General features: G+C 54.5%; 1 protein-coding gene across 1 annotated transcript; it reads right to left on the bottom strand.

Annotated features, from left to right (window-relative positions):
- Positions 1-802: 802 nt before the first annotated feature.
- ZNF395 (zinc finger protein 395) lies at positions 803-24048 on the bottom strand. Its single transcript, XM_077176460.1, has 9 exons — positions 23900-24048; positions 18779-18939; positions 15154-15248; positions 11507-12678; positions 11155-11255; positions 8627-8930; positions 5945-6028; positions 1996-2105; positions 803-1909 (listed from the first exon to the last, which is right to left on the bottom strand). Exons 1-9 carry the CDS (start codon positions 24026-24028, stop codon positions 1798-1800), a joined length of 2268 nt encoding a protein of 755 aa, XP_077032575.1. The 5' UTR covers positions 24029-24048; the 3' UTR covers positions 803-1797.
- Positions 24049-27554: the final 3506 nt, after the last annotated feature.

Raw genomic sequence — 27554 nt, 5'->3', positions numbered from 1 at the left:
TATGGGAGCAAAATTCAGTCCCCGCTTGTAGCAACGAGAGATTCCCAAATTCTTGAGGAAATTCCCAAATTCCTGAGGGAATTCTTGGATTTCTGAGGGGATTCCCAAATTTCTGAGGGAATTCGGGTGGGAAAAGGAGAATTTGGCAGCAAAACTCAGTCCCCACTTGCAGCAATGAGAGATTCCCAAATTCCTGAGGGAATTCTTGGATTTCTGAGGGAATTCTTGGATTTCTGAGGGAATTCTCAGATTTCTGAGGGAATTCCAGGTGGGAAAAGGGAATATGGAGGCAAAATTCAGTCCCCGCTCGCAGCAATGAGAGATTCCCAAATTCCTGAGGGAATTCTTAAATTTCTGAGGGAATTCAGGTGGGAAAAGGGGAATATGGAGGCAAAATTCAGTCCCCACTTGCAGCAATGAGAGATTCCCAAATTCCTGAGGAAATTCCCAAATTCCTGAGGGAATTCTTGGATTCCTGAGGAAATTCCCAAGTTCCTGAGGGAATTCCAGGTGGGCAAAGGGGAATATGGCAGCGAAATTCAGTCCCCGCTCGCAGCAATGGGGAGATTCCCAAATACCTGAGGGAATTCTTGGATTTCTGAGGGAATTCCTGGATTTCTGAGGGAATTTTCAGATTTCTGAGAGAATTTCAGGTGGGAAAAGGGGAATGCAGGTGGGAATTCAGTCCCTGCTTGCAGCAATGAGGGATTCCTGGATTTCTGAGGGATTTTCTTGATTTCTGAGAGAACTCCCAAATTTCTGAGGGAATTTCCAGATTTTCTGAGGGGATTCCCAAATTTCCTGAGGAAATTCCCAAATTCCTGAAGGAATTCCAGGTGGGAAAAGCGGAATATGGGGGCAAAACTCAGTCCCCGCTCGCAACAATGTGAAAATTCCCAAATTCCTGAGGAAATTCCCAAATTCATGAGGAAATTCTTGGATTTCTGAGGGGATTCCCAAAATTTCTGAGGGAATTCCAGGTGGGAAAAGGGGAATATGGGGGCACAATTCAGTCCCTGCTTGCAGCTATGAGGGATTCCTGGATTTCTGAGGGATTTTCTTGATTTCTGAGGGAACTCCCAAATTTCTGAGGGAATTTCCAGATTTTCTGAGGGGATTCCCAAATTTCTTCAGGAAATTCCCAAATTTCTGAGGGAATTCTCAAGTTCCTGAGGGAATTCCAGGTGGGAAAAGGGGAATATGGCAGCGAAATTCAGTCCCCGCTCGCAGCAATGGGGAGATGCCCAAGTTCCTGAGGGAATTCTTGGATTTCTGAGGGAATTCTTGGATTTCTGAGGGAATTCCAGGTGGGAAAAGGGAAATATGGAGGCAAAATTCAGTCCCTCCTTGCAGCAATGAGAGATTCCCAAATTCCTGAGGGAATTCTTAAATTTCTGAGGGAATTTGAGGTGGGAAAAGGGGAATATGGAGGCAAAATTCAGTCCCCACTTGCAGCAATGAGAGATTCCCAAATTCCTGAGGAAATTCCCAAATTCCTGAGGAAATTCCCACATTCCTGAGGGAACTCTCAAATTCCTGAGGAAATTCCCAAGTTCCTGAGGGAATTCCAGGTGGGAATTCTTAAATTTCTGAGGGAATTTGAGGTGGGAAAAGGGGAATATGGAGGCAAAATTCAGTCCCCACTTGCAGCAATGAGAGATTCCCAAATTCCTGAGGAAATTCCCAAATTCCTGAGGAAACTCCCAGTATTCTGAGGGAACTCTCAGCAGATTCCTGAGGAAATTCCCAAATTTCTGAAGGAATTCCAGGTGGGCAAAGGGGAATTCAGGTGGGAATTCAGTCCAGGAAGCGCTGGCAGGCCTTTTTCCAGCGGCACGCCGTGCACCACTGCTCCCGGTGCTCGATGCCGTAAACCTTGCGGCATTTCTTGGCCTCGCTGCGGATTTTTCTGGGAAAAGGGGGAAATTTTGGGGGTTTTCTTGCTGGTGGGTTGAAGGATTTTGGGGGATTTGGGGGGTTTTTTTGGGGTCTTACCTGGCGGCGAGGGAGGCGCGGGGCGGGGAGGCCACGAGGAGCTGGGGCTGCAGCAATGGCGGCGGCTGAGGGGGCTGAGGGTCGCTGAGGCTGAGGGAGCGGCTTCGAGCCTGAGGGGGGCAAAGGGGCAAAAAGGGCAAAAAAGGGCAAAAAAGGGGGAAAAAAGGGATAAAAAGGGGGAAAAGGGGATTAAAAGGGGATTAAAAGGGGATTAAAAGGGGAAAAAAGGTGGAGGTGAGGGGTTTTGAGGGGTGTATGCAAAAGGGGGTTGGCTGGAAAGGGGGGGAAGGGGTGGGGAAAAAGGGCGGGAAAAAAAGAGCGGGAAGGGAGGAAAAAAGGAGGAAAAAAGGAGGAAAAAAGGAGGAAAAAAGGAGGAAAAAAGGGAAAAATGAGGGAAAAGGGAAGGAAAAGTGAAAGGAAATGAGAGAAAAGGGAAGGAAAAGTGAAAGGAAATGAGAGAAAAAGGAAGGAAAAGTGAAGGGAAAAGGAGGGGAAAAAGGAGGGGAAAAAGGAAAAAAATGAGGGAAAAGGGAAGGAAAAGTGAAGGGAAAATGAGAGAAAAAGGAAGGAAAAGTGAAGGGAAAATGAGAGAAAAAGGAAGGAAAAAAGGAGGGAAAAAGGAAAAAAATGAGGGAAAGGGAAGGAAAAGTGAAGGGAAAATGAGAGAAAAAGGAAGGAAAAGTGAAGGGAAAAGGAGAGGAAAAAGGAGGAAAAAAGGAGGAAAAATGAGGGAAAAGGGAAGGAAAAGTGAAAGGAAATGAGAGAAAAAGGAAGGAAAAGTGAAGAGAAAATGAGAGGAAAAAGAAAGGAAAAAAGGAGGGAAAAAGGAAAAAAATGAGGGAAAAGGGAAGGAAAAGTGAAGGGAAAATGAGAGAAAAAGGAAGGAAAAGTGAAGGAGAAGGAGAGGAAAAAGGAAGGAAAAAAGGAGGGAAAAAGGAAAAAAATGAGGGAAAAGGGAAGGAAAAGTGAAGGGAAAATGAGAGAAAAAGGAAGGAAAAGTGAAGGGAAAAGGAGAGGAAAAAGGAGGAAAAAAGGAGGAAAAATGAGGAAAAAGGGAAGGAAAAGTGAAAGGAAATGAGACAAAAAGGAAGGAAAAGTGAAAGGAAATGAGAGGAAAAAGGAAGGAAAAAAGGAGGGGAAAAGGAAGGAAAAAAGGAGGGAAAAGGGAAGGAAAAGTGAAGGGAAAATGAGAGAAAAAGGAAGGAAAAGTGAAGGAAAAGGAGAGGAAAAAGGAAGGAAAAAAGGAGGGAAAAAGGAAAAAATGAGGGAAAAGGGAAGGAAAAGTGAAAGGAAATGAGAGAAAAAGGAAGGAAAAGTGAAAGGAAATGAGAGGAAAAAGGAAGGAAAAAAGGAGGGAAAAAGGAAAAAAATGAGGGAAAAGGGAAGGAAAAGTGAAGGGAAAATGAGAGAAAAAGGAAGGAAAAGTGAAGGGAAAAGGAGAGGAAAAAGGAAGGAAAAAAGGAGGGAAAAAGGAAAAAAATGAGGGAAAAGGGAAGGAAAAGTGAAGGGAAAAGGGAAGGAAAAGTGAAGGGAAAAGGAGAGGAAAAAGGAAGGAAAAAAGGAGGGAAAAAGGAAAAAAATGAGGGAAAAGGGAAGGAAAAGTGAAGGGAAAATGAGAGAAAAAGGAAGGAAAAGTGAAGGGAAATGAGAGGAAAAAGGAAGGAAAAAAGGAGGGAAAAAGGAAAAAAATGAGAGAAAAAGGAAGGAAAAGTGAAAGGAAAATGAGAGAAAAAGGAAGGAAAAGTGAAAGGAAGTGAGAGGAAAAAGGAAGGAAAAAAAGAGGGAAAAAGGAAGGAAAAAAGGAGGGAAAAAGGAAGGAAAAAAGGAGGGAAAAAGGAATAAAATGAGGGAAAAGGGAAGGAAAAGTGAGGGGAAAAGGAAGGGAAAAGGAGAGGAAATATGAAGGAAAAAGGACAGAGAAAACTAAGAAAAAATGGGGGAAGGGATGGAAAAAAGAGGAAAAAATAAGGGAAAAGGAGAGGAAGAAGGAAGGAAAAAAGAGGGAAATAGGATTGAGAAAATTAGGAAAAAATGGGGGAAGGGGTGGAAAAAAGGAGGGAAATTGAGGGGAAAAAGAGGAGGAAGGGAGGGGGAAAAGGAGGAAAAAAGGGAAAAATGAGGAAAAAAGCAGGGAAAAAGGACTGAGAAACAAGGAAAAAGGGTAGAAGGGATGGAAAAAATGAGGGGGAAAGAAGGGAAAGAAGGAGGAAAAAAATAGGGGAAATTGAGGAGAAAATGAGGAAAAAGGGAAAAAGAACAGAGAAAAGAAGGGAAAAAGGGGAAGGGATGGAAAAAGGGAGAGAAAATAGGGGGGAAATGAAGGGAAAATGAGGGAAATTGAGGGAAAAACAGGAAAAAAAGGAGAGGAAAGGAGGGGAAAAGGAAGGGAAAAAGGAGTGAGAAAACAAGGAATAAAGGGGGAAGGGATGGGAAAAGGGAGGGAAAAAGGAGCAAAAGAAAAGGAAAATAAGGGGAAAAGGTGGGGGAAAGGAAGAAAGAAAAGGAGGGAAAAGGGACAGAGAAAAAAGGAAAAATGGGGGAGGGGATGGAAAAAGGGAGGAATAAAGGGAAAAAATGAAGGGAAATTGAGGGAAAAACAGGAGAACAAGGAGGGGAAAGGAGGGGAAAATGGAGGGGAAAAGGACTGAGAAAACAAGGAAAAAGGGAGGGAGGGGATGGAAAAAGGGAGGAAGAAAAGGAAAAGAGGAAGGGAAGAAAGAGGGGAAAAGGGGGAAATTGAGGGAAAAAGGAGAGGGTAAGGAAGGGGAAGGAGGGGAAAAGGAGGGAAAAGAAGGGGAAGGAGGGAAAAGGAGGGGAAAAAGGGGAAAAAGAGGGGAAAAGGAGGGAAAAGGAGGGGAAAAGGAGGAGAAATGAGGGGAAAAAGAGGGGAAAAGAAGGGGAAAAGGAGGAAAAAGAGGGAAAGGAAGGGGAAAAGGAGGGGAAAAAGAGGAAAAAGGAGGCACTGGCTCATGCAGGGCAGAGCTGGCACAGGTGGCACTCACTGGTGACAAGGAGGACAGGGGGGAGGTGGCACTCACTGGTGGCAGGGGGCGGGTGGCACTGAGGGAGGTGACACTGAGGGAGGTGACACTCAGGGAGGTGACACTCACCGGTGGCAGGGGGCAGATGGCACTCAGGGAGGTGACACTGGGGCAGGTGACACTCACCGGTGGCAGGGGGGAGGTGGCACTGAGGGAGGTGACACTGGGGCAGGTGGCACTCACCAGTGGCAGGGGGCGGGTGGCACTGAGGGAAGTGGCACTGAGGGAGGTGGCAGGGGGCAGGTGGCAGTGAGGGAGGTGGCAGTGAGGGAGGTGGCACTGAGGGAGGTGGCAGGTGGCACTCACCGGTGGCAGGGGGCAGGTGGCACTCAGGGAGGGGCAGGTGACACTCAGGGAGGGGCGGGTGGCACTCACCGGTGGCAGGGGGCAGGTGGCACTCAGGGAGGTGGCACTGAGGCAGGTGGCAGTGATGGAAGTGGCACTGAGGCAGGTGGCAGTGAGGGAGGTGACACTGGGGCAGGTGACACTCACCGGTGGCAGGGGGCAGGTGGCACTGAGGGAGGTGGCACTCAGGGAGGGGCAGGTGACACTCAGGGAGGTGCAGGTGGCACTCACCGGTGGCACTGAGGGAGGTGGCACTGAGGGAGGTGACACTCAGGGAGGGGCAGGTGACACTCAGGGAGGTGCAGGTGGCACTCACCGGTGGCACTGAGGGAGGTGGCACTCAGGGAGGTGCAGGTGACACTCACCGGTGGCAGGGGGCAGGTGGCAGTGAGGGAGGTGGCACTGAGGGAGGTGACACTGGGGCAGGTGGCACTCACCGGTGGCAGGGGGCAGGTGGCACTGAGGGAGGGGCAGGTGACACTCAGGGAGGGGCAGGTGGCACTCACCGGTGGCAGGGGGCAGGTGGCACTGAGGGAGGTGGCACTGAGGCAGGTGACACTCACCGGTGGCAGGGGGCAGGTGGCAGTGGCCCAGCTGATGCTGGTGAAGATGTGGGGGGACACCGGGATCTGGATGGAGGGCAGGGCCTGGGGACAGCAACGGGGACAAGCTCAGCTCTGGGAATGCCCCAGTTCCAGGAATCCCCCATTCCTGTGGGAATCCCCCATTCCCTAGAAATCCTCCATTCCCTGGGAATCCCCCATTTCCCTGGGAATCCCCCAGAGGAATCCCCCCTTTCCTGAGAATCCCCAATTACTGTAGGAATCCCCCATTCCTGTGGGAATTCCCCATTCCCAGGAATCCCCCATTTCCAGGAATCACCCATTCCCTGGGAATCCCCCATTCCATGGAAATGCCCCATTCCTTGAGTTAGGGACAGGGACAGGGACACAAATCCCTGAGTTTGGGACACCAGGGGGCAGGGATGGAAATCCCTGAGCTGGGGACAGGGACACAAATCCTGGAATGTCCCCAGGGACATCCCCAGCCATGTCCCAGCTCTGTCCCCACAATGTCCCCACAATGTCCCCCATGTCCCTACACTTTCCCCATGGATGTCCCCATCTCTATCCCCAGCCGTGTCCCCACGGATGTCCCCAGCTCTGACCCCAGCCACGTCCCCATGGATGTTCCTGTGATGTCCCCATGGATGTCCCCAGCTCTGACCCCATCACATGGATGTTCCTGTGATGTCCCCATGGATGTCCCCATCTCTATCCCCAGCCATGTCCCCATGGACATTCCTGTGATGTCCCCATGGATGTCCCCAGCTCTGACCCCAGCCACGTCCCCATGGATGTTCCTGTGATGTCCCCATGGATGTCCCCATCTCTATCCCCAGCCATGTCCCCATGGACATTCCTGTGATGTCCCCATGGATGTCCCCAGCTCTGACCCCAGCCACGTCCCCATGGATGTTCCTGTGATGTCCCCATGGATGTCCCCAGCTCTGACCCCAGCCACGTCTCCAGGAGTGTCCCCAATGTCCCAGCTCTGTCCCAGCTCTGTCCCTGGCTCTATCCCCAGCTCTGTCCCCAGCCATGTCCCAGCTCTGTCCCCATGGGTGTCCCCAGCCATGTCCCAGCTCAATCCCTGGCTCTATCCCCAGCTCTGTCCCCAGCCACGTCTCCAGGAGTGTCCCCAATGTCCCCAGCTCTGTCCCCGTGCTGTCCCCGTGCTGTCCCCAGCTCTGTCCCCAGCCATGTCCCAGCTCAATCCCTGGCTCTATCCCCAGCTCTGTCCCCAGCCACATCTCCAGGAGTGTCCCCAGTGTCCCAGCTCTGTCCCCATGCTGTCCCCGTGCTGTCCCCAGCTCTGTACCCAGCCATGTCCCAGCTCAATCCCTGGCTCTATTCCCAGCTCTGTCCCCAGCCATGTCCCCAATGTCCCCAGCTCTGTCCCCAGCCATGTCCCAGCTCAATCCCTGGCTCTATCCCCAGCTCTGTCCCCAGCCACGTCTCCAGGAGTGTCCCCAATGTCCCAGCTCTGTCCCCGTGCTGTCCCTGTGCTGTCCCCAGCTCTGTCCCCAGCCATGTCCCAGCTCTATCCCTGGCTCTATCCCTGGCTCTATCCCCAGCCCTGTCCCCAGCCACGTCTCCAGGAATGTCCCCAGTGTCCCAGCTCTGTCCCCAGCCATGTCCCAGCTCTATCCCTGGCTCTATCCCTGGCTCTGTCCCCAGCCATGTCTCCAGGAATGTCCCCAATGTCCCAGCCCTGTCCCCAGCCATGTCCCAGCTCTATCCCCAGCTCTGTCCCCAGCCATGTCTCCAGGAATGTCCCCAGTGTCCCAGCTCTGTCCCCAGCCATGTCCCAGCTCTATCCCCAGCTCTGTCCCCAGCCATGTCTCCAGGAATGTCCCCAGTGTCCCAGCTCTGTCCCCAGCCGTATCCCCCAGTGTCCCAGCCCTGTCCCCAGCCATATCCCCCATGTCCCAGCCCTGTCCCCAGCCCTGTCTCCAGGAATGTCCCCAGTGTCCCAGCCCTGTCCCCAGCCGTATCCCCCATGTCCCAGCCCTGTCCCCAGCCATGTCCCCAGGAATGTCCCCAGTGTCCCAGCCCTGTCCCCAGCCGTATCCCCCATGTCCCAGCCCTGTCCCCAGCCGTATCCCCCAATGTCCCAGCCCTGTCCCCATGCTGTCCCCGTGCTGTCCCCAGCTCTGTCCCCATGCTGTCCCCGTGCTGTCCCCAGCTCTGTCCCCAGCCATGTCCCCAATGTCCCAGCTCTGTCTCCAGCCATGTCCCAGCTCAATCCCTGGCTCTATCCCCAGCTCTGTCCCCAGCCCTGTCTCCAGGAATGTCCCCAGTGTCCCAGCCCTGTCCCCAGCCATATCCCCCAATGTCCCAGCTCTGTCCCCAGCCATGTCCCAGCTCTATCCCTGGCTCTATCCCTGGCTCTGTCCCCAGCTCTGTCCCCAGCCATGTCTCCAGGAATGTCCCCAATGTCCCAGCCCTGTCCCCAGCCGTATCCCCCAATGTCCCAGCCCTGTCCCCAGCCGTATCCCCCAATGTCCCAGCTCTGTCCCCAGCCGTATCCCCCAGTGTCCCAGCCCTGTCCCCAGCCCTGTCTCCAGGCATGTCCCCAGTGTCCCAGCCCTGTCCCCAGCCGTATCCCCCAGTGTCCCAGCCCTGTCCCCAGCCGTATCCCCCATGTCCCAGCGCTGTCCCCAGGTGTCCCCGTGCTGTCACCTGGTAGGCGTGGTCGGCCTGGATGTGCCAGAAGGAGCCGGGCGGGGCCGAGTGGCTCAGGCCGGGCTGGCCGGGGCCGGGCTGGGTGAGCACGGGGACACAGCAGGACACGGCCCCGCTGGCACTGGGGACAGCGCTGGGGACAGTGCTGGGGACAGCTGTGGGGACAGCGCTGGGGACAGCTGTGGGGACAGCAGGGACAGCGCTGGGGACAGCGGGCGGTGGCAGCTCCGGGGGCGGTGGCTCCTCCTCGGGCAGGCGCAGCTCCGTGAAATAGAAATCCTCCTCACGCTCCGAGCCAGCCCTGCTGGGGACAGGGGACAACACGGGGACAACATGGGGACAACACGGGGACAACAACAGAGGGACACAGGGACACGGGGACAGCAACACAGAGACACAGGGACATGGGAGATGACAACACAGGGACACAGGGACAGCAACACAGGGACACGGGGACATGGGGACAGCAATAGAGGGACACAGGGACACCAACACAGGGACACAGGGACATGGGGACAGCAACAGAAGGACACGGGGACAGCAACAGAAGAACATGGGGACAGCAACAGAAGGACATGGGGACAGCAACACAGGGACACGGGGACACGGGGACAGCAATAGAAGGACATGGGGACACCAACACAGGGACACAGGGACATGGGAGATGACAACAGAGGGACACGGGTGACAATACAGGGACACAGGGACATGGGGACAGCAACAGAGGGACACGGGGACATGGGAGATGACAACAGAGGGACACAGGGACAGCAACACAGGGACACGGGGGACAGCAACACAGGGGCATGAGTGACAACAGCACAAGGACACAGGGACATGGGGGACAACAACAAAGGGACACAGGTGATGACACAGGGACACAGGGACATGGGAGACAACAGAGGGACACAGGTGACAATACAGGGACAGAGGTGACAGCAAAGGGACATGGTGACAACAACAGAGGGACATGGGGGTGACAGAGACACAGGTGACAACACAGGGACACAGGGACACAGGTAACAGCAACAGAGGGACACGGGTGACACCAACACAGGGACACAGGGACATGGGGGACAACACAGGGACACAGGGACATGGGGGACAACACAGGGAAACAGGGACATGGGTGACAACAGAAGGACACAGGGACACAGGTGACAACACCAGAGGGACACGGGTGACAACACCAGAGGGACACGGGTGACAAGAGAGAGGTGATGGCTTCAGTGACACGGAAGCGCCCATTTCCCGCAGGAACTGGGAATTCCAGAGGGACAAATCCCACGGATTTGGGGAATTATCTGTGGGAGCATCTTTGGGACGGGGAATTGTGGGAATGTTGGGAATTCTGGGACGGGGAATTGTGGGAATGTCAGGAATTCTGGGATGGGGAATTGTGGGAATTCTGAGATGGGGAATTGTGGGAATGGTGGGAATTCTGGGACGGGGAATTGTGGGAATTCTGAGATGGGGAATTGTGGGGATGTAGGGAATTCTAGGATGGGGAATTGTGGGAATGTTGGGAATGGTGGGAATGGTGGGAACGTTGGGAATTCTGGGATGGGGAATTGTGGGAATTGTGGGAATTCTGGGACTGGGAATTGTGGGAATGGTGGGGAATTCTGGGATGGGGAATTGTGGGAATGTTGGGAATTGTGGGGACGTTGGGAATTCTGGGATGGGGAATTGTGGGAATGGTGGGAATTCTGGGATGGGGAATTGTGGGAACGTGGGGAATGGTGGGGATGTAGGGAATTCTGGGACGGGGAATTGTGGGAATTCTGAGATGGGGAATTGCAGGGACGTAGGGAATTCTGGGATGGGGAATTGTGGGAATGCTGGGAATTGTGGGATGGGGAATTGTGGGAATGTCAGGAATTCTGGGACGGGGAATTGTGGGGATGTAGGGAATTGTGGGATGGGGAATTGTGGGAATGCAGGGAATGCAGGGAATTGTGGGATGGGGAATTGTGGGAATGCAGGGAATGCAGGGAATTCTGGGATGGGGAATTGTGGGAACGTTGGGAATTCTGGGATGGGGAACTGTGGGGATGTTGGGAATTCTGGGACAGGGAATTGTGGGAATGTTGGGAATTCTGGGACGGGGAATTGTGGGGACGTTGGGAATTCTGGGATGGGGAATTGTGGGAATGGTGGGAATTCTGGGATGGGGAATGGTGGGGATGTAGGGAATTCTGGGACGGGGAATTGTGGGAATGTCAGGAATTCTGGGATGGGGAATGGTGGGAATTGTGGGAATGTTGGGAATGTTGGGAATGGTGGGAACGTTGGGAATTCTGGGACGGGGAATTGTGGGAATGTCAGGAATTCTGGGACGGGGAATTGTGGGAATGTTGGGAATTCTGGGATGGGGAATTGTGGGGATGTCGGGAATTCTGGGATGGGGAATTGTGGGAACGTTGGGAATTCTGGGACGGGGAATTGTGGGAATGTTGGGAATTCTGGGGAATGTTGGGAATGTCGGGAATGCTGTGGATCCCGGGACGCCGCCGGTGCCTCACCGCAGGTGCTGGGAGCGCACGTGGCGCCGGATGCCGGCCCCGGAGCGCAGCACGCGGCCACAGCCGGGCCACAGGCACTGGAACAGCGCCCGCCACGGGCCCTGGGGACAGCAGCAACGTCACACGGCGCGGGGACACCGCCACCGCCACCGCCACCCGCCACCGCCACCGCCACCGCCACCGCCACCGTCACCGTCACCGCCACCGCCACCGTCACCGCCACCGCCACCGTCACCGCCACCGCCACCGTCACCGCCACTGCCACCGCCACCGTCACCGCCACCGCCACCGTCACCGCCACCGTCACCGTCACCGCCACCCCGCCCGGGGACACCGCGACGCCGGCACCCACCTTCCTCCGGCGCGGCGCACGCTCCTCCGGCACCGAGGGCTCGGCGTCGGTGTCACAGCCACCATCGCTCGCAGGGGACACGGGGACAGCGCCAGCGCAGCGGGGAGGGGACACGGGGACAGCGCCAGTGTGGTGGGGAGGGGACACGGGGACAGCACCAGGACAATGAGGAGGGGACGTGGTGGCACTGCTGGGACAGTGAGGAGGGGACACGGTGGCACTGCCGGGACAATGAGGAGGGGACGTGGTGGCACTGCCAGGGCAGTAAAAAGGGGACACGGTGGCACTGCTGGGACAATGAGGAGGGGACGTGGTGGCAGTGCTGGGACAATGAGGAGGGGACGTGGTGGCAGTGCCAGCGCAGTGGGGAGGGGACACGGTGACAGCGCCAGCACAGTGAGATGGGGATGTGGTGGTGGCACTGCCAGGGCCATGGGGAGGGGACATGGTGACAGCGCCAGTGGAGTGAGGAGGGGACACGGTGGCACTGCCGGGACAGTGAGGAGGGGACATGGCGGCACTGCCAGGGTAGTAAAAAGGGGACACGGTGGCACTGCCAGGACAATGAGGAGGGGACATGGTGTCACCACTGGGACAGTGGAGAGGGGACATGGTGACACTGCTGGGACAGCGGGGAGGGGACATGGTGGCAGCACTGGGACAATGAGGAGGGGACACAGTGGCACTGCCAGGGTAGTACGGAGGGGACGCGGTGGCACTGCCACCACAATGGAGAGGGGACGCGGTGGCACTGCCACCACAGTGGAGAGGGGACAGGGTGACACTGCCACCACAATGGAGAGGGGACGTGGTGGCACTGCCACCACGGTGAGGAGGGGACACGGTGACACTGCCACCACAGTGGAGAGGGGACGCGGTGGCACTGCCAGCACGGTGAGGAGGGGACACGGTGACACTGCCACCACGGTGAGGAGGGGACGCGGTGGCACTGCCACCACGGTGAGGAGGGGACATGGTGGCACTGCCACCACGGTGAGGAGGGGACAGGGTGGCAGCGTCAGGGTAGTAAGGAGGGGAGGGGGTGACACTGCTGGGACAGCGCGGAGGGGACGCGGTGGCACTGCCAGCGCTGCTCCAGTGGCCGCTGCTGCTGCTGCTGCTGTCCGAGATGTCCCCGCTGTCCCTCCAGGGGTCACCGGCCACCTGCGAGGCTGAGAGAGGGGACACGGTGCCACTGTCACCCTGGGGACAGCCAAACCCCTGGGGGGACACTGCCACTGTCACCTCAGGGACACGGTGCCATTGTCACCTCTTGGGGACAGCCAAACCCCTGAGGGGACACTGCCACTGTCACCTCAGGGACAGCTGAACTGCCATGGGGACACGGGGACATTGTCACCCTGGGGACATGGGGACATCTGAACCCCTGAGGGGACACGGGGCCGCCAAGTCCCTGAAGGGATACAGGGCCACTGTCACCTTGGGGACAGAGGGACAGCAGAACTCCAGAGGGGACACAGTGCCATTGTCACCCTGGGGACAGCCAAACCCCTGAGGGGACACTGCCACTGTCACCTCAGCGACAGCTGAACTCCCATGGGGACACGGGGACATTGTCACCCTGGGGACATCCAAAGCCTTAAGGGGACAGTGCCACTGTCACCTCAGGGACACAGCGCCATTGTCACCTCCTGGGGACAGCCAAACCCCTGAGGGGACACTGCCACTGTCACCTTAGGGACACGGCGCCATTGCCACCTTGGGGACACAGTGCCATTGTCACCTCAGGGACACGGTGCCATTGTCACCCTGGGGACAGCCAAACCCCTGAGGGGACACTGCCACTGCCACCTCAAGGACACGGAGCCATTGTCACCTCTTGGGGACAGCCAAACCCCTAAGGGTACACTGCCACTGTCACCTCAGGGACACAGCGCCACTGTCACCTCAGGGACACGGTGCCATTGTCACCTCCTGGGGACAACCGAATCCCTGAGGGGACACGGTGCCATTGTCACCTCAGGGACACGGTGCCATTGTCACCTTGGGGACAGCCAAACCCCTGAGGGGACACTGACACTGTCACCTCAGGGACACGGCGCCACTGTCACCTCCTGGGGACACAGTGCCACTGTCACCTCAGGGACACGGCGCCATTGTCACCTCTTGGGGACACAGTGCCACTGTCACCTCAGGGACAACGTCCTTCTTCCAGAACCCAGCTCCGCCCAGAACTTTGTCCCCTCGGTGCCACCCCCAGGTTTGTCCCCTCTGTGCCACCCCCAGCTTTGTCCCCTCGGTGCCACCCCCATCTTTGTCCCCTCTGTGTCACCCCCGGGTTTGTCCCCTCTGTGTCACCCCCAGCATTGTCCCCTCGGTGCCACCCCCGGGTTTGTCCCCTCGGTGCCACCCCCAGCTTTGTCCCCTCTGTGTCACCCCCAGCTTTGTCCCCTCTGTGTCACCCCCAGCTTTGTCCCCTCTGTGCCACCCCCAGCTTTGTCCCCTCGGTGCCACCCCAGCTTTGTCCCCCCTGTGTCACCCCCAGCTTTGTCCCCTCTGTGTCACCCCCAGCTTTGTCCCCTCTGTGCCATCCCAGCTTTGTCCCCTCTGTGTCACCCCCAGCTTTGTCACTTTGTGTCACCCCCAGCTTTGTCACTTTGTGTCACCCCCAGCTTTGTCCCCCCTGTGCCATCCCAGCTTTGTCCCCCCTGTGTCACCCCCAGCTTTGTCCCCTCTGTGCCACCCCAGCTTTGTCCCCCTGTGTCACCCCCAGCTTTGTCCCCTTGGTGCCACCCCCAGCTTTGTCCCCTCTGTGCCATCCCAGCTTTGTCCCCTTGGTGCCACCCCAGCTTTGTCCCCTCAGTGTCACCCCCAGCTTTGTCCCCTCGGTGCCACCCCAGCTTTGTCCCCTCAGTGCCACCCCAGCTTTGTCCCCCCTGTGTCACCCCCAGGTTTGTCCCCCCCCAGCTTTGTCCCCTCGGTGCCACCCCCAGCTTTGTCCCCTCTGGAATTCCCTGGGATCAGGGCTCAGCCAGGGGGGGTTGGGATTTATCCCAGATTGTTCCAGGCTGGATTTTGGGAATAATTTTTGCCCCATTCCTGAGGAATTCCCGATCCCTGTGGAGGTGGCACTTGGGGACAGGGATCTGGAATTCCCTGGGATTGGGATTTCTCCCAGGAACAGCCAGAAGCTCTTCCAGGAGAAGTTCAGGCTGGATTTTGGGAATAATTTTTGCCCCATTCCTGAGGAATTCCCCATCCCTGTGGAGGTGGCACTTGGGGACAGGGATCTGCAATTCCCTGGGATTGGGATTTCTCCAGCTCTTCCAGGAGAAGTTCAGGTTGGATTTTGGGAATTCCTTTCCAGAAAAGCTTTCCCAGGGCGGTTTGGAATCCCCATTCCCAGAGGAATTCCCAAATCCCCTGTGGAGCTGGCACTCGGGGACACGGATCTGCAATTCCCAGACAGGAGGAATTTGGGATTTCTCCCAAATTATTTTTTTTCCCAGCTTGGATTTTGGGAACCAATTCCCTCCCCGCTCCCAGCAGAATCCCAAATCCCCTCCAAAACCCCACCCTGTGCCATTCCCATATCCCACAGCCCCGGCGCCTCCCATTCCCGGCATTCCCGGCATTCCCGGGCCGTTTTGGGATGGGATTTTTTGGGAATTCTGGGGGTGACTCACGGGGGCTGCGGGGCCGCAGGGCGGGGCTGCAGGACAGGCTGGTCAGCACCAGCGCCGCCACCATCTCGTCCATCTCCACGGCTGCCTCCGGCCTCCTGATCCCAAAAAAACATCGGGAAAAACCTCGGGAACGACCCCCGGAGAGCCAAAAGGTCCCCCCCAAAAGGGACGCCGGGAAGGAGGGGTGGGAAAAGGGAAAATCCTGGAATTGCTGAGGGGAAGAGGCCGAAGGAAGGGGAGCCCCGGGAAGGGGAGGCGTCCATGAGGTGATCAGGGATTGGGGATGGAAATTGGGGAATTCTGGGATTTGGGATGGAAATCGGGAATCGCAGGATTTGGGGTTCACATGGGGAATGCCAGGATTTGGGACTGAAATTGGGGGATGCCAGGATTTGGGATCCAAACTGGGGAATTCCAGCCACAGAAACTCTGGGACATCCCAGGATTTGAGATTGAAATTGGGGAATCCCAGGATTTGGGATCCAAATTGGGGAATCTCAAGATTTGGGTTCAAACTGGGCACTCCCGGGATTTGGGATCCAAACAGGGAATCCCAGGATTTGGGATCCAAACTGGGGAATTCCAGGATTTGGGACCCAAACTGGGGAATCCCAGGATTTGGGATCTAAATTGGGGAATTCCATGATTTGGGACCCAAATCGGGAAATCTCAGGATTTGGGATTCAAACAGGGAATCCCAGGATTTGTGATGGAAATTAGGGAACTCCAGGATTTGGGATCCAAACCAGTCAATCTCAGATGGTGAAACTCTGGGATATCCCAAAATTTGGGCTCCAAACCAGGGAATTCCAGGATTTGGGATCCAAATCGAGGAATCTCAGGACCTGGGATCCAAATTGGGGAATTGCAGGATTTGGGATCCAAACTGGGGAATCTCAAGATTTGGGGTTCAAACTGGGCACTCCTGGGATTTGGGATCCAAACTGGAGAATCCCAGGATCGGGGACCAAAACTGGGGAATTCCAGGATTTGGGATCCAAATAGGGAAATTCCAGAATTTGGGATCCAAATTGAGGAAATCCTGGATTTGGGATTCGGATTGGGGAATTCCAGGATTTGGGATTCAAACTGGGGAATTCCAGGCACAGAAACTTTGGGATATCCCAGGATTTGGGATGCAAACTGGAGAATCCCAGGATTTGGGATCCACATGGAGAAATCTCAGGATTTGGGATCCAAACTGGGGAATTGCAGGATTTGGGATCCAGATTTGAGCATCCCAGGGTTTGGGATCCAAACAGGGACATCTCAGGGCCTGGGATCCAAATTGGGAATCACAGGGGGAGAAACTCTGGGATATCCCAGGATTTGGGATCCCGATTGGGGAATTCCAGGATCTGGGATTGAAACTGAGCAATCCCAGGATTTGGGATTCAAACGGGGAATCTCAGGATTTGGGATGCACATTGGGGAATTCCAGGATTTGGGATCCAAACTGGGAAATCTTGGGATCTGGGATCCAGATTGGGGAATTTCAGGATTATGGGATCCAAACTGGGGAATTCCAGGATTTGGGATTCAAATTGGGAATCCCAGATTTGGGATCCAAACTGGGAAATCTTGGGATCTGGGATCCAAATTGGGAATCACAAGTGGAGAAACTCTGGGATATGCCAGGATCTGGGATCCAGATTGGGGAATTTCAGGATTTGGGATCCAAACAGCAATTCCAGGATTTGGGACCCAAACTGGGGAATCCCAGGATTGGGAATCCAAATTGGAGAATTCCATGATTTGGGACCCAAATCAGGAAATCTCAGGATTTAGGATTCAAACAGGGAATCCCAGGATTTGTGATGGAAATTAGGGAACTCCAGGATTTGGGATCCAAACCAGTCAATCTCAGAGGGAGAAACTCCGGGATATCCCAAGATTTGGGCTCCAAACCAGGGAATTCCAGGATTTGGGATCCAAATTGAGGAATCTCAGGACCTGAGATACAAACTGGGGAATTCCAGGATTTGGGATCCAAACTGGGGAATCTCAAGATTTGGGATTCAAACTGGGCACTCCCGGGATTTGGGATCCAAACAGGGAATCTCAGGATTTGGGATCGGAATTGGAACATCTCAGGATTTGGGACTCAAATCAGGGAATCTCAAGATTTGGGATCCAAACTGGGGAATCCCAGGATCGGGGATCAAAACTGGGGAATCCCAGGATTTGGGATCCAAATTGAGAGGAAATCCTGGATTTGGGATCCAAACTGGGGAATTCCAGCCACAGAAACTCTGGGATATCCCAGGATTTGGGATCCAAACTGGGGAATCCCAGGATTTGGGATCCAAATTGGGGAATTCCCAGGGTTTGGGATCCAATCCAGGGAATCTCGCATGGATATCTGGGATATCCCAGGGTTTGGGATTCAAATGGGGCATCTCAGGATCTGGGATCCAAACTGGGGAATCACAGGTGGAGAAAGTCTGGGATATCCCAGGATTTGGGATTGAAATTGGGGAATTCCAGGATTTGGGATTGAAACTGAGCAATCCCAGGATTTTGGATGCACACTGGGGAATTCCAGGATTTGGGATCCAAAATGGGGAATTCCAGGATTTAGGATTCAAATTGGGAATCCCAGATTTGGGATCCAAACTGGGGAATTCCAGGATTTGGGATCCAAACTGGGGAATCCCAGGATTCGGGATCCACATGGAGAAATCCCAGGATTTGGGATCCAAACTGGGGAATTTCAGGATCTGGGATCCAAATTTGAGCATCCCAGGGTTTGGGATTCAAACAGGGACATCTCAGGACCTGGGATCCAAATTGGGAATCACAGCTGGAGAAATTCTGGGATATCCCAGGATCTGGGATCCCGATTGGGGAATTCCAGGATCTGGGATGCAAAGCAGGGATATCTCAGGATCCGGGATCTAAATTTGGAATCCCAGGCACAGAAACTCTGGGATATCCCAGGATTTGGGATCCAAACTGGAGAATCCCAGGATTTGGGATCCAAACTGCGGAATCTCAGGATTTGGGATTCAAACTGGGCACTCCCAGGATTTGGGATCCAAACAGGGAATCTCAGGATTTGGGATCTGAATTGGGGAACTCCAGGACTTGGGATTCAAATTGGGAATTCCAGGATTTGGGATCCAAACTGGGGGATTCCAGGTTTGGAGATCCAAACTGGGAAATCTTGGGATCTGGGATCCAGATTGGGAATCCCAGGTGGAGAAACTCTGGGATATCCCAGGATCTGGGATCCAGATTGGGGAATTTCAGGATTTGGGATCCAAACTGGGGAATCCCAGGATTTGGGATCCAAACTGGGGAATCCCAGCCACAGAAACTCTGGGACATCCCAGGATTTGGGATCCCAATTGGGAACTCTCAGGCACAGAAACTTTGGGATATCCCAGGATTTGGGATCCAAATCAGGGATATCTCAGGATCTGGGATCCCAATTGGGAAATCCCAGGATTTGGGATCCAAACTTGGGACCCAAACTCTCAGGCACAGAAACTTTGGGATATCCCAGGATTTGGGATCCAAATCAGGGATATCTCAGGATCTGGGATCCAAACTGGGACATCCCAGGATTTGGGACCCAGACTGGGGTGGATCCCAGGATTTGGGACCGGGACCAGGCACGGACCTTTTGGGAACGTCGATGCTGCAGGACCTGGATCTGCCGGGAACGCCGGAGCCGGGCGGGGCCTGGGGCGGCTCCCGCTCCCCCCAGCGCGCCGGGAACGCCGGGAACGCCGGGAACGCCGGGAACGCCGGGATCTGCTCCTCCAGGGGGCTCCGGAGCACCTGGAAAAGGGCCGGGATGGCTTTGGGATCCTCCTGCCCGGCGGGGCTGGGGTTCCACGCTGCCGGGGCGATCCCAAAGAATCTGCTCTGCCCACGCCCCCAGAAATCCCAAATCCAGGGGTTCCCGCCCTCAGCGATTCCCGGATTGGACAATCCCGGGAACTCCGGCAATTCCCAGCCCCGGGATCCAACTGGAATGGCAAATTCGCAGGTTTTTGGGGCGCGTCCGTGAATTTTTCCGGAACCCACGGATTCTCGTTTGGGATTGGGAGGCTGAATTCCCTTGGGATTGGAACTGGGAGACTGAATTCCCTTGGGATTGGGAGGTTTGATTCCCTCGGGGTTGGAATGTGGGAACTTTAATTCCTTTGGAATTGGAATTCGGGGATTGGATTCCTTCGGGATTGGAATGTGGGAACTTTGATTCCTTTGGGACTGGGATTGGGGGATTTGATTCCTTTGGGATTGGGAGGTTTGATTCCTTTGGGATTGGAATGTGGGAACTTTTAATTCCTTTGGGATTGGGATTGGGGGATTTGATTCCTTTGGGATTGGAATGTGGGGGATTTGAATTCCTTTGGGACTGGAATTGGGGGATTGAATTCCCTTGAGATTGGGAGATTTGATTTCTTCGGGATTGGAATGTGGGAATTTTGAATTCCCTTGGGATTGGAATTGGGGGATTGAATTCCCTTGGGATTGGAATTGGGGGATTGGATTCCCTTGGGATTGGGAGATTTGATTCCTTCGGGATTGGAATGTGGGAACTTTGATTCCTTTGGGATTGGAATTGGGGGATTTGATTCCCTTGGGATTGGGAGATTTGATTCCTTTGGGATTGGAATGTGGGAACTTTGAATTCCCTTGGGATTGGGATTGGGGGATTGGATTCCTTTGGGATTGGAATTGGGGGATTGAATTCCCTTGGGATTGGGAGGTTTGATTCCCTCGGGGTTGGAATGTGGGAACTTTTAATTCCTTTGGGACTGGAATTGGGGGATTGAATTTCCTTGGGACTGGAATGTGGGAACTTTAATTCCTTTGGAATTGGGAGACTGAATTCCTTTGGGATTGGAACGTGGGGGATTTGATTCCCTCGGGACTGGGAGACTGAAATCCCTTGGAACTGGGAGATGGAATTCCCTCGGGATTGGAACGTGGGAACTTTAATTCCTTTGGGATTGAAACGTGGGGGATTTGATTCCTTTGGGATTGGGGAATTGAATTCGTTCAGGATTGGGATTGGGAGTTCTGATTCCCTTGGGATTGGAATTGGGAGATTGAATTCCTTTGGGATTGGAATGTGGGAACTTTAATTCCTTTGGGATTTGGACTGGGAGACTGAATTTGTTTGGGATTGGAATGTGGGGGATTTGACTCCTTCGGGATTGGAATTGGGAGATTTGATTCCCTTGGGACTGGAATGTGGGAAATCTGATTCCCTTGGGATTGGAAATGGGAGACTGAATTCCTTTGGGATTGAAATGGAGGAGACTGAATTCCTTCGGAAATGGGAGACTGAATTACTTGGGATTGGGATGTGGGGGATTCGATTCCCTTGGGATTGGAATTAGGAGATTTGATTCCTTTGGGATTGGGATGTGGGAACTTTAATTCCTTTGGGATTGGGAGATTGAATTCCTTTGGGTTTGGAATGTGGGGGATTTGATTCCCTTGGGATTGGAACTGGGAGACTGAATTCCCATTGGGATTGGGATGTGGGAACTTTAATTCCTTTGGGACTGGGACTGGGAGACTGAATTTCTTTGGGATTGGAATGTGGGGGATTTGATTCCCTCAGGATTGGAATTGGGAGATTTGATTCCCTTGGGATTGGAACTGGGAGACTGAATTCTCTCAGGATTGGAATGTGGGAGATTGAATTCCCTTGGGACTGGAGTTGGGGGATTTGGTTCCTTTGGGATTGGGAAACTTTGATTCCTTTGGGATCAGAACATGGGAGATTTCATTCCCTTGGGATTGGAATTGGGAGCTTGAATTCCTTTGGGATCGAAATGGAGGAGACTGAATTCCTTCGGAAATGGGAGACTGAATTACTCGGGATTGGGATGTGGGGGATTCGATTCCCTTGGGATTGGAATTAGGAGATTTGATTCCTTTGGGATTGGGATGTGGAACTTTAATTCCTTTGGGATTGGGAGATTGAATTCTTTTGGGTTTGGAATGTGGGGGATTTGATTCCCTTGGGATTGGAACTGGGAGACTGAATTCCCATTGGGATTGGAATGTGGGAACTTTAATTCCTTTGGGACTGGGACTGGGAGACTGAATTTCTTTGGGATTGGAATGTGGGGAATCTGATTCCATTGGGATTGGAAATGGGAGACTGAATTCCCTTGGGATTGGAACTGGGAGACTGAATTCTCTCAGGATTGGAATGTGGGGGATTGAATTCCGAGATTGAATTCCCTCGGGACTGGAGTTGGGGGATTTGGTTCCTTTGGGATTGGGAAACTTTGATTCCTTTGGGATCAGAACGTGGGGGATTCAATTCCCTTGGGATTGGAATTGGGAGCTTGAATTCCTTTAGGATTGAAATGGAGGAGACTGAATTCCTTGGGATTGGGATGTGGGGGATTCGATTCCCTTGGGATTGAAATGTGGGGGATTTGATTCCTTTGGGATTGGAATTGGGAGATTTGATTCCTTCGGGATTGGGATGTGGGAACTTTAACTCCTTTGGGATTGGGATGTGGGAACTGTAATTCCTTTGGGATTGGGATGCCAGCCCAGCAGCTCCTCCCGGCAGGGATTCCCCTGGATGTTCCCAAAGGATCCTCAGCGGGGGCGCAGCGCCGAGCGCACACTTTGGATCCTTTTCCCGGACAAAAACCCCACATTTCCCTGGAATTCGGGATTCCTTGGAAAGAAATGGATTTGAGGATTCCACCAAAACCCCCCAGAGCCGCAGATCCCCGTGGATTTTGGGGGAAATCCCCAATGGGATTTTGGGGGAAATCCCCAATGGGATTTTGGGGGAAATCCCTGGGATTTTGGGGGAAATCCCCAATGGGATTTTGGGGGGAAATCCCCAATGGGATTTTGGGGGGAAATCCCAGGGATTTTGGGGGGAAATCCTCAATAGGATTTGGGGGGAAATCCCTGGGATTTTGGGGGAAATCCTTGGGATTCTGGGGGAAATCCCTGGGATTTTGGGGGGAAATCCTCAATTGGATTTTGGGGGGAAATCCCCAATGGGATTTTAGGGGAATCCCTGGGATTTTGGGGGGGAATCCCCAATGGGATTTGGGGGAAATCCCTGAGATTTTGGGGAAAATCCTTGGGATTTTGGGGGGAAATCCCCAATGGGATTTTGGGGGAAAATCCTCAATGGGATTTTGGGGGAAATCCTTGGGATTTTGGGGGAAATCCTTGGGATTTTGGGGGAAAATCCTCAATGGGATTTTGGGGGAAATCCTTGGGATTTTGGGGGGAAATCCCCAATCGGATTTTGGGGGGAAATCCCCAATGGGATTTTGGGGGGAAATCCTTGGGATTTTGGGGAAAATCCCCAATGGGATTTGGGGGGAAATCCCTGGGATTTTGGGGGGAAATCCCAATGGGATCTTGGGGGAAATCCTTGGGGTTTTGGGGGAAATCCTTGGGATTTTAGGGGAAATCCCTGGGATTTTGGGGGACATCCTTGGGATTTTGGGGGAAATCCCCAATGGGATTTTGGGGGGAAATCCCCAATGGGATTTTGGGGGAAATACCCAATGGGATTTTGGGGGAAATCCCCAATGGGATTTTGGGGGAAATCCCTGGGATTTTAGGGGAAATCCCTGGGATTTTGGGGGAAATCCCTAATGGGATTTTGGGGAAATCCTTGGGATTCTGGGGGAAATCCCCAATGGGATTTTGGGGTGAATCCCAGGGATTTTGGGGGGAAATCCCCAATGGGATTTTTCGGGAAATCCTTGGGATTTTGGGGGGAAATCCCCAATGGGATTTTGGGGGAATTCCTTGGGATTTTGGGGGAAATCCCCAATGGGATTTGGGGGGAAATCCCCAATGGGATTTTGGGGGGAAATCCCCAATGGGATTTTGGGGGAAATCCCTGGGATTTTGGGGGAAAATCCTTGGGATTTTGGGGGGAAATCCTTGGGATTTTGGGGGAAATCCCTGGGATTTTGGGGGGAAATCCCCAATGGGATTTTGGGGGAAATCCTTGGGATTTTGGGGGAAATCCCCAATGGGATTTGGGGGGAAATCCCTGGGATTTTGGGGGGAAATCCTTGGGATTTTGGGGGGAAATCCCCAATGGGATTTTGGGGTGAATCCCTGGGATTTTGGGGGAATCCCCAATGGGATTTTGGGGGGAAATCCCCAATGGGATTTTGGCGGGAAATCCTTGGGATTTTGGGGGAAATCCCCAATGGGATTTTGGGGGGAAATCCCCAATGGGATTTTGGGGAAAATCCTTGGGATTTTGGGGAAAATCCTTGGGATTTTGGGGGAAATCCCCAATGGGATTTTGGGGGGAAATTCCCAATGGGATTTTGGGGGGAAATCCCCAATGGGATTTTGGGGGGAAATCCCCAATGGGACTTTGGGGGGAATCCCTGGGATTTTGGGGGGAAATCCCCAATGGGATTTTGGGGAAAATCCTTGGGATTTTAGGGGGAAATCCCCAATGGGATTTGGGGGGAAATTCCCAATGGGATTTTGGGGGGAAATCCCCAATGGGATTTTGGGGGAAATCCCTGGGATTTTGGGGGGAAATCCCCAATGGGATTTTGGGGGGAAATCCCCAATGGGATTTTGGGGGAAATCCCTGGGATTTTGGGGGGAAATCCCCAATGGGATTTTGGGGGAAATCCCCAATGGGATTTTGGGGGGAATCCTTGGGATTTTGGGGGGAAATCCCCAATGGGATTTTGGGGTGAATCCCTGTGATTTTGGGGGAATCCCCAATGGGATTTTGTCTCCCCGAGGGTACCTGTGGCTGCCCCCGCAGGGATCCGGGGCCGGGGGCTCCGGGGGCTCCGGGCGGGAGCGCGGAAGGTTCCGGAAGGCGCGCGCCCAGCAGGGAGCGCTTCCCCAGGCGGCGCGGCAGCACCGGGGCCATGGCCGGGGACAGACGGACGGACGGACCTGCCGACGGACGGACGGACACGCGGGCGCTGCGAGGGCGGCACCCGCGGCTGGCACCGGGGGTGGGGGGGGGACAGACGGACGGACAGACGGGGGGGGCATTGGGGACAGACAGAGGGACGTGGGGGGGCATTGGGGATGGGGGGGTACAGACAGACACAAGAGTGGCATTGGGGACAGACAGACGGACATGGAGATGGCATTGGGGACGTGGGGACGGACAGACGGACACGGGGGATGGCACCTGGAGCTGGCACCAGGGACAGGGGGACGGACTGACGGACGTGGGGGTGGCACTGGGGATGTGCGGACAGACAGACGGACATGGGGGGGCATTGGGGACAGACAGACGGACACGGGGGGGCATTGGGGACAGACAGACGGACATGGGGGGGCATTGGGGACGGGGGGGTACAGACAGATACAAGAGTGGCATTGGGGACAGACAGACAGACACGGGGGTGGCACCCGGAGCTGGCACTGGGGACAGGGGGACAGACAGACAGACTTTGGGGTGGCATTGGGGACAGACAGACGGACACGGGGGTGGCATCCAGAGCTGGCACCGGGGACAGGGGGACGGACTGACGGACGTGGGGGTGGCACTGGGGACGTGGGGACAGACAGACGGACATGGGGGGGGGGCATTGGGGACAGACAGACGGACATGGGGGGCATTGGGGACAGGGGGGTACAGACAGACACAAGAGTGGCATTGGGGACAGACGGACGGACATGGGGGTGGCATTGGGGACAGACAGACGGACACGGGGTGGCACTGGGGGCGTGGGGACAGACAGACGGACACAGGGGTGGCATCCAGAGCTGTCATTGGGCACAGAAACTCTGGGATTTCCCAGGATTTGGGATCCAAACTTTGGGATATCCGAGGATGTGGGATCCAAACTTTGGGATTTCCCAGGATTTGGGATCCAAACTGGGGAATTCCAGGATTTGGGATCCAAAATTTGGGATTTCCCAGGATTTGGGATCCAAACTGGGGAATTCCAGGATTGGGGATCCAAACTTTGGGATTTTATTTTCCCTCCTCCCCTTTTTCCTTCCCCCTCCGGCCCCGGCAGCCGGAGGGGAGGAAAAAAAGGAAAAAAAAAGGAAAAAAGGGAAAAAGGGGGAAAGAGGGGAAAAAGGGGAAAAGGGGGGAAAGGGGGAAAAGGGAAAAGAGGGAAAAAAGGGAAAAAAGGAAAAAAGGGGGAAAAGGGGGGAAAGGGAAAGAAAGGGAAAAAAAGAAAAAAAAGGAAAAAATGAAGGGAAAAAAGAAGGGAAAAAAGGGGGAAAAAGGGAAAAAAAGGAAAAAAAGGGGGAAACAGGAAAAAGGGGAAAAAGGGAAAAAAAGGAAAAAAGAAAAAAGGGGAAAAGGGGGAAAAAGGGGGAAAAAGGGGGAAAAAGGGGGAAAAGAGGAAAAAGGGGAAAAAGGGAAAGGAGGAAAAAAAGGAAAAAAATGAAAAAAAGGGGAAAAAGGGGGGAAGGGAGAAAAGGAGGAAAAAAAGGAAAAAAGGGGAAAAAGGAAAAAAGGAAAAAAGGAAAAAAAGGAAAAAAGAAAAAAGGGGAAAAAGGGGGAAAATTCCTGGATCCATAAATTCCTGGATCCGTGGATTCCTGAACTCCTGGATCCGTGGATTCCCGGATTCCTGGATCCATGGATTCCTGAATTCTTGGATCCGTGAATTCCTGGATCCGTGGATTCCCGGATTCCTGGATCCGTGAATTCCTGAACTCCTGGATCCGTGGATTCCTGGATCCATGGATTCGTGGATCCATGAATTCCTGAATTCCTAGATCCGTGGATTCCTGGATTCCTGGATCCGTGAATTCCTGGATCCGTGGATTCCTGAATTCCTGGATCCGTGGATTCCTGAATTCCTGGATCCGTGGATTCCCGGATTCCTGGATCCGTGGATGCGTGCATTCCTGGATCCGTGAATTCCTGAATTCCTGCATCCATAAATCCCTGCATCCATGAAATCCTGGATCCGTGAATTCCCGAATTCCTGGATTTCTGGATCCATTAATTCGTGGATCCGTGGATTCCTGAATTCCTGGATCCGTGAATTCCTGGATCCATGGATTCGTGGATCCGTGAATTCCCGAATTCCCGGATTTCTGGCTCCATGAATTCCTGGATCCGTGTATTCCCGGATTCCTGGATCCACGAATTCCTGGATCCATGGATTCGTGGATCCGTGGATTCCCGAATTCCCGGATTTCTGGCTCCATAAATTCCTGGATCCGTGTATTCCCGGATCCCTGGATCCCATGGATCCAGGAATTCCCATGAATTCCTGGATCCATGGATTCGTGGATCGGTGAATTCCCGAATTCCTGGATCCGTGAATTCCCGAATTCCTGGATCCGTGTATTCCCGGATTCCTGGCTCCATGAATTCCTGGATCCATGGATCCGTGGATCCGTGCATTCCCGAGTTCCTGGATCCGTGCATTCCCGGATTCCTGGCTCCATGAATTCCCGGCTCCATGGATTGCGCGTATTCCCGGCCGCGGGGCACGTGGGGAAGGCGGCAAAGGAGGAGGAGGAGGAGGAGGAGGAGGAAGAGGAGGAGGAGGAAGAGGAGGAGGAGGAAGAGGAGGAGGAGGAGGAGGAGCGGGAGAGCGCCCGGGCCTGGCGCGGAGGGAGGGCGGCACCGGGCAGGGCACGTGCGCGGGGCGGGGGGCACGGACGGACGGACGGACAGACGGACGGAGGGAGGGACGGACACACGGACCGGGCAAACCGGAGGGAGGGACACGGAGCCGGACCGGGACCGGGCTGGGATGGGATGGGAGGAGAGAATACGGACAGCGAGGAGAGGACCGGGACTGGGGGGGACAGACGGACAGCGGGACTGGGGAACAGACGGACAGACAGCGGGACTGGGGGGACGGACAGACAGCGGGACTGGGGGGGACAGACAGCGGGACTGGGGGACAGACGGACAGACAGCGGGACTGGGCGGACGGACAGACAGCGGGACTGGGGGACAGACAGACAGCGGGACTCGGTGACAAACAGCGGGACTGGGGGGACGGACAGCAAGCAGGGAGTGCCGGGAGGGGGGACGGGGGACACCGGGCAGGGAGTGCCCCGGGATAAGGGGGGGACACGGACACCGGGCAGGGAATGCCGGGCGGAGGGGAGGGACACGGACACCGGGAAAGGGGACACGGACACCGGGCAGGGAATGCCCCGAGATGGGCGGGACACGGACACCGGGCAGGGAATGCCTGGGACACACACACACACCGGGATAAGGGGACACGGACACCGGGCAGGGAATGCTGGGCGGGACACGGACACCGGGCAGGGAATGCCGGGGGGGACACACACACACACCGGGATAAGGGGACACGGACACCGGGCAGGGAATGCTGGGCGGGACACGGACACCGGGCAGGGAATGCCGGGGACACACACACACACACCGGGATAAGGGGACAGGGACACCGGGCAGGGAATGCCGGGGACACACACACACACACCGGGAT

This window comes from Agelaius phoeniceus, chromosome 3, assembly GCF_051311805.1.
Source record: "Agelaius phoeniceus isolate bAgePho1 chromosome 3, bAgePho1.hap1, whole genome shotgun sequence".
Classification (NCBI taxonomy): Eukaryota; Metazoa; Chordata; class Aves; order Passeriformes; family Icteridae; genus Agelaius; species Agelaius phoeniceus.
Note: the sequence above shows the minus strand (reverse complement) of the source record. Positions and strands in the feature narration are given on the sequence as shown.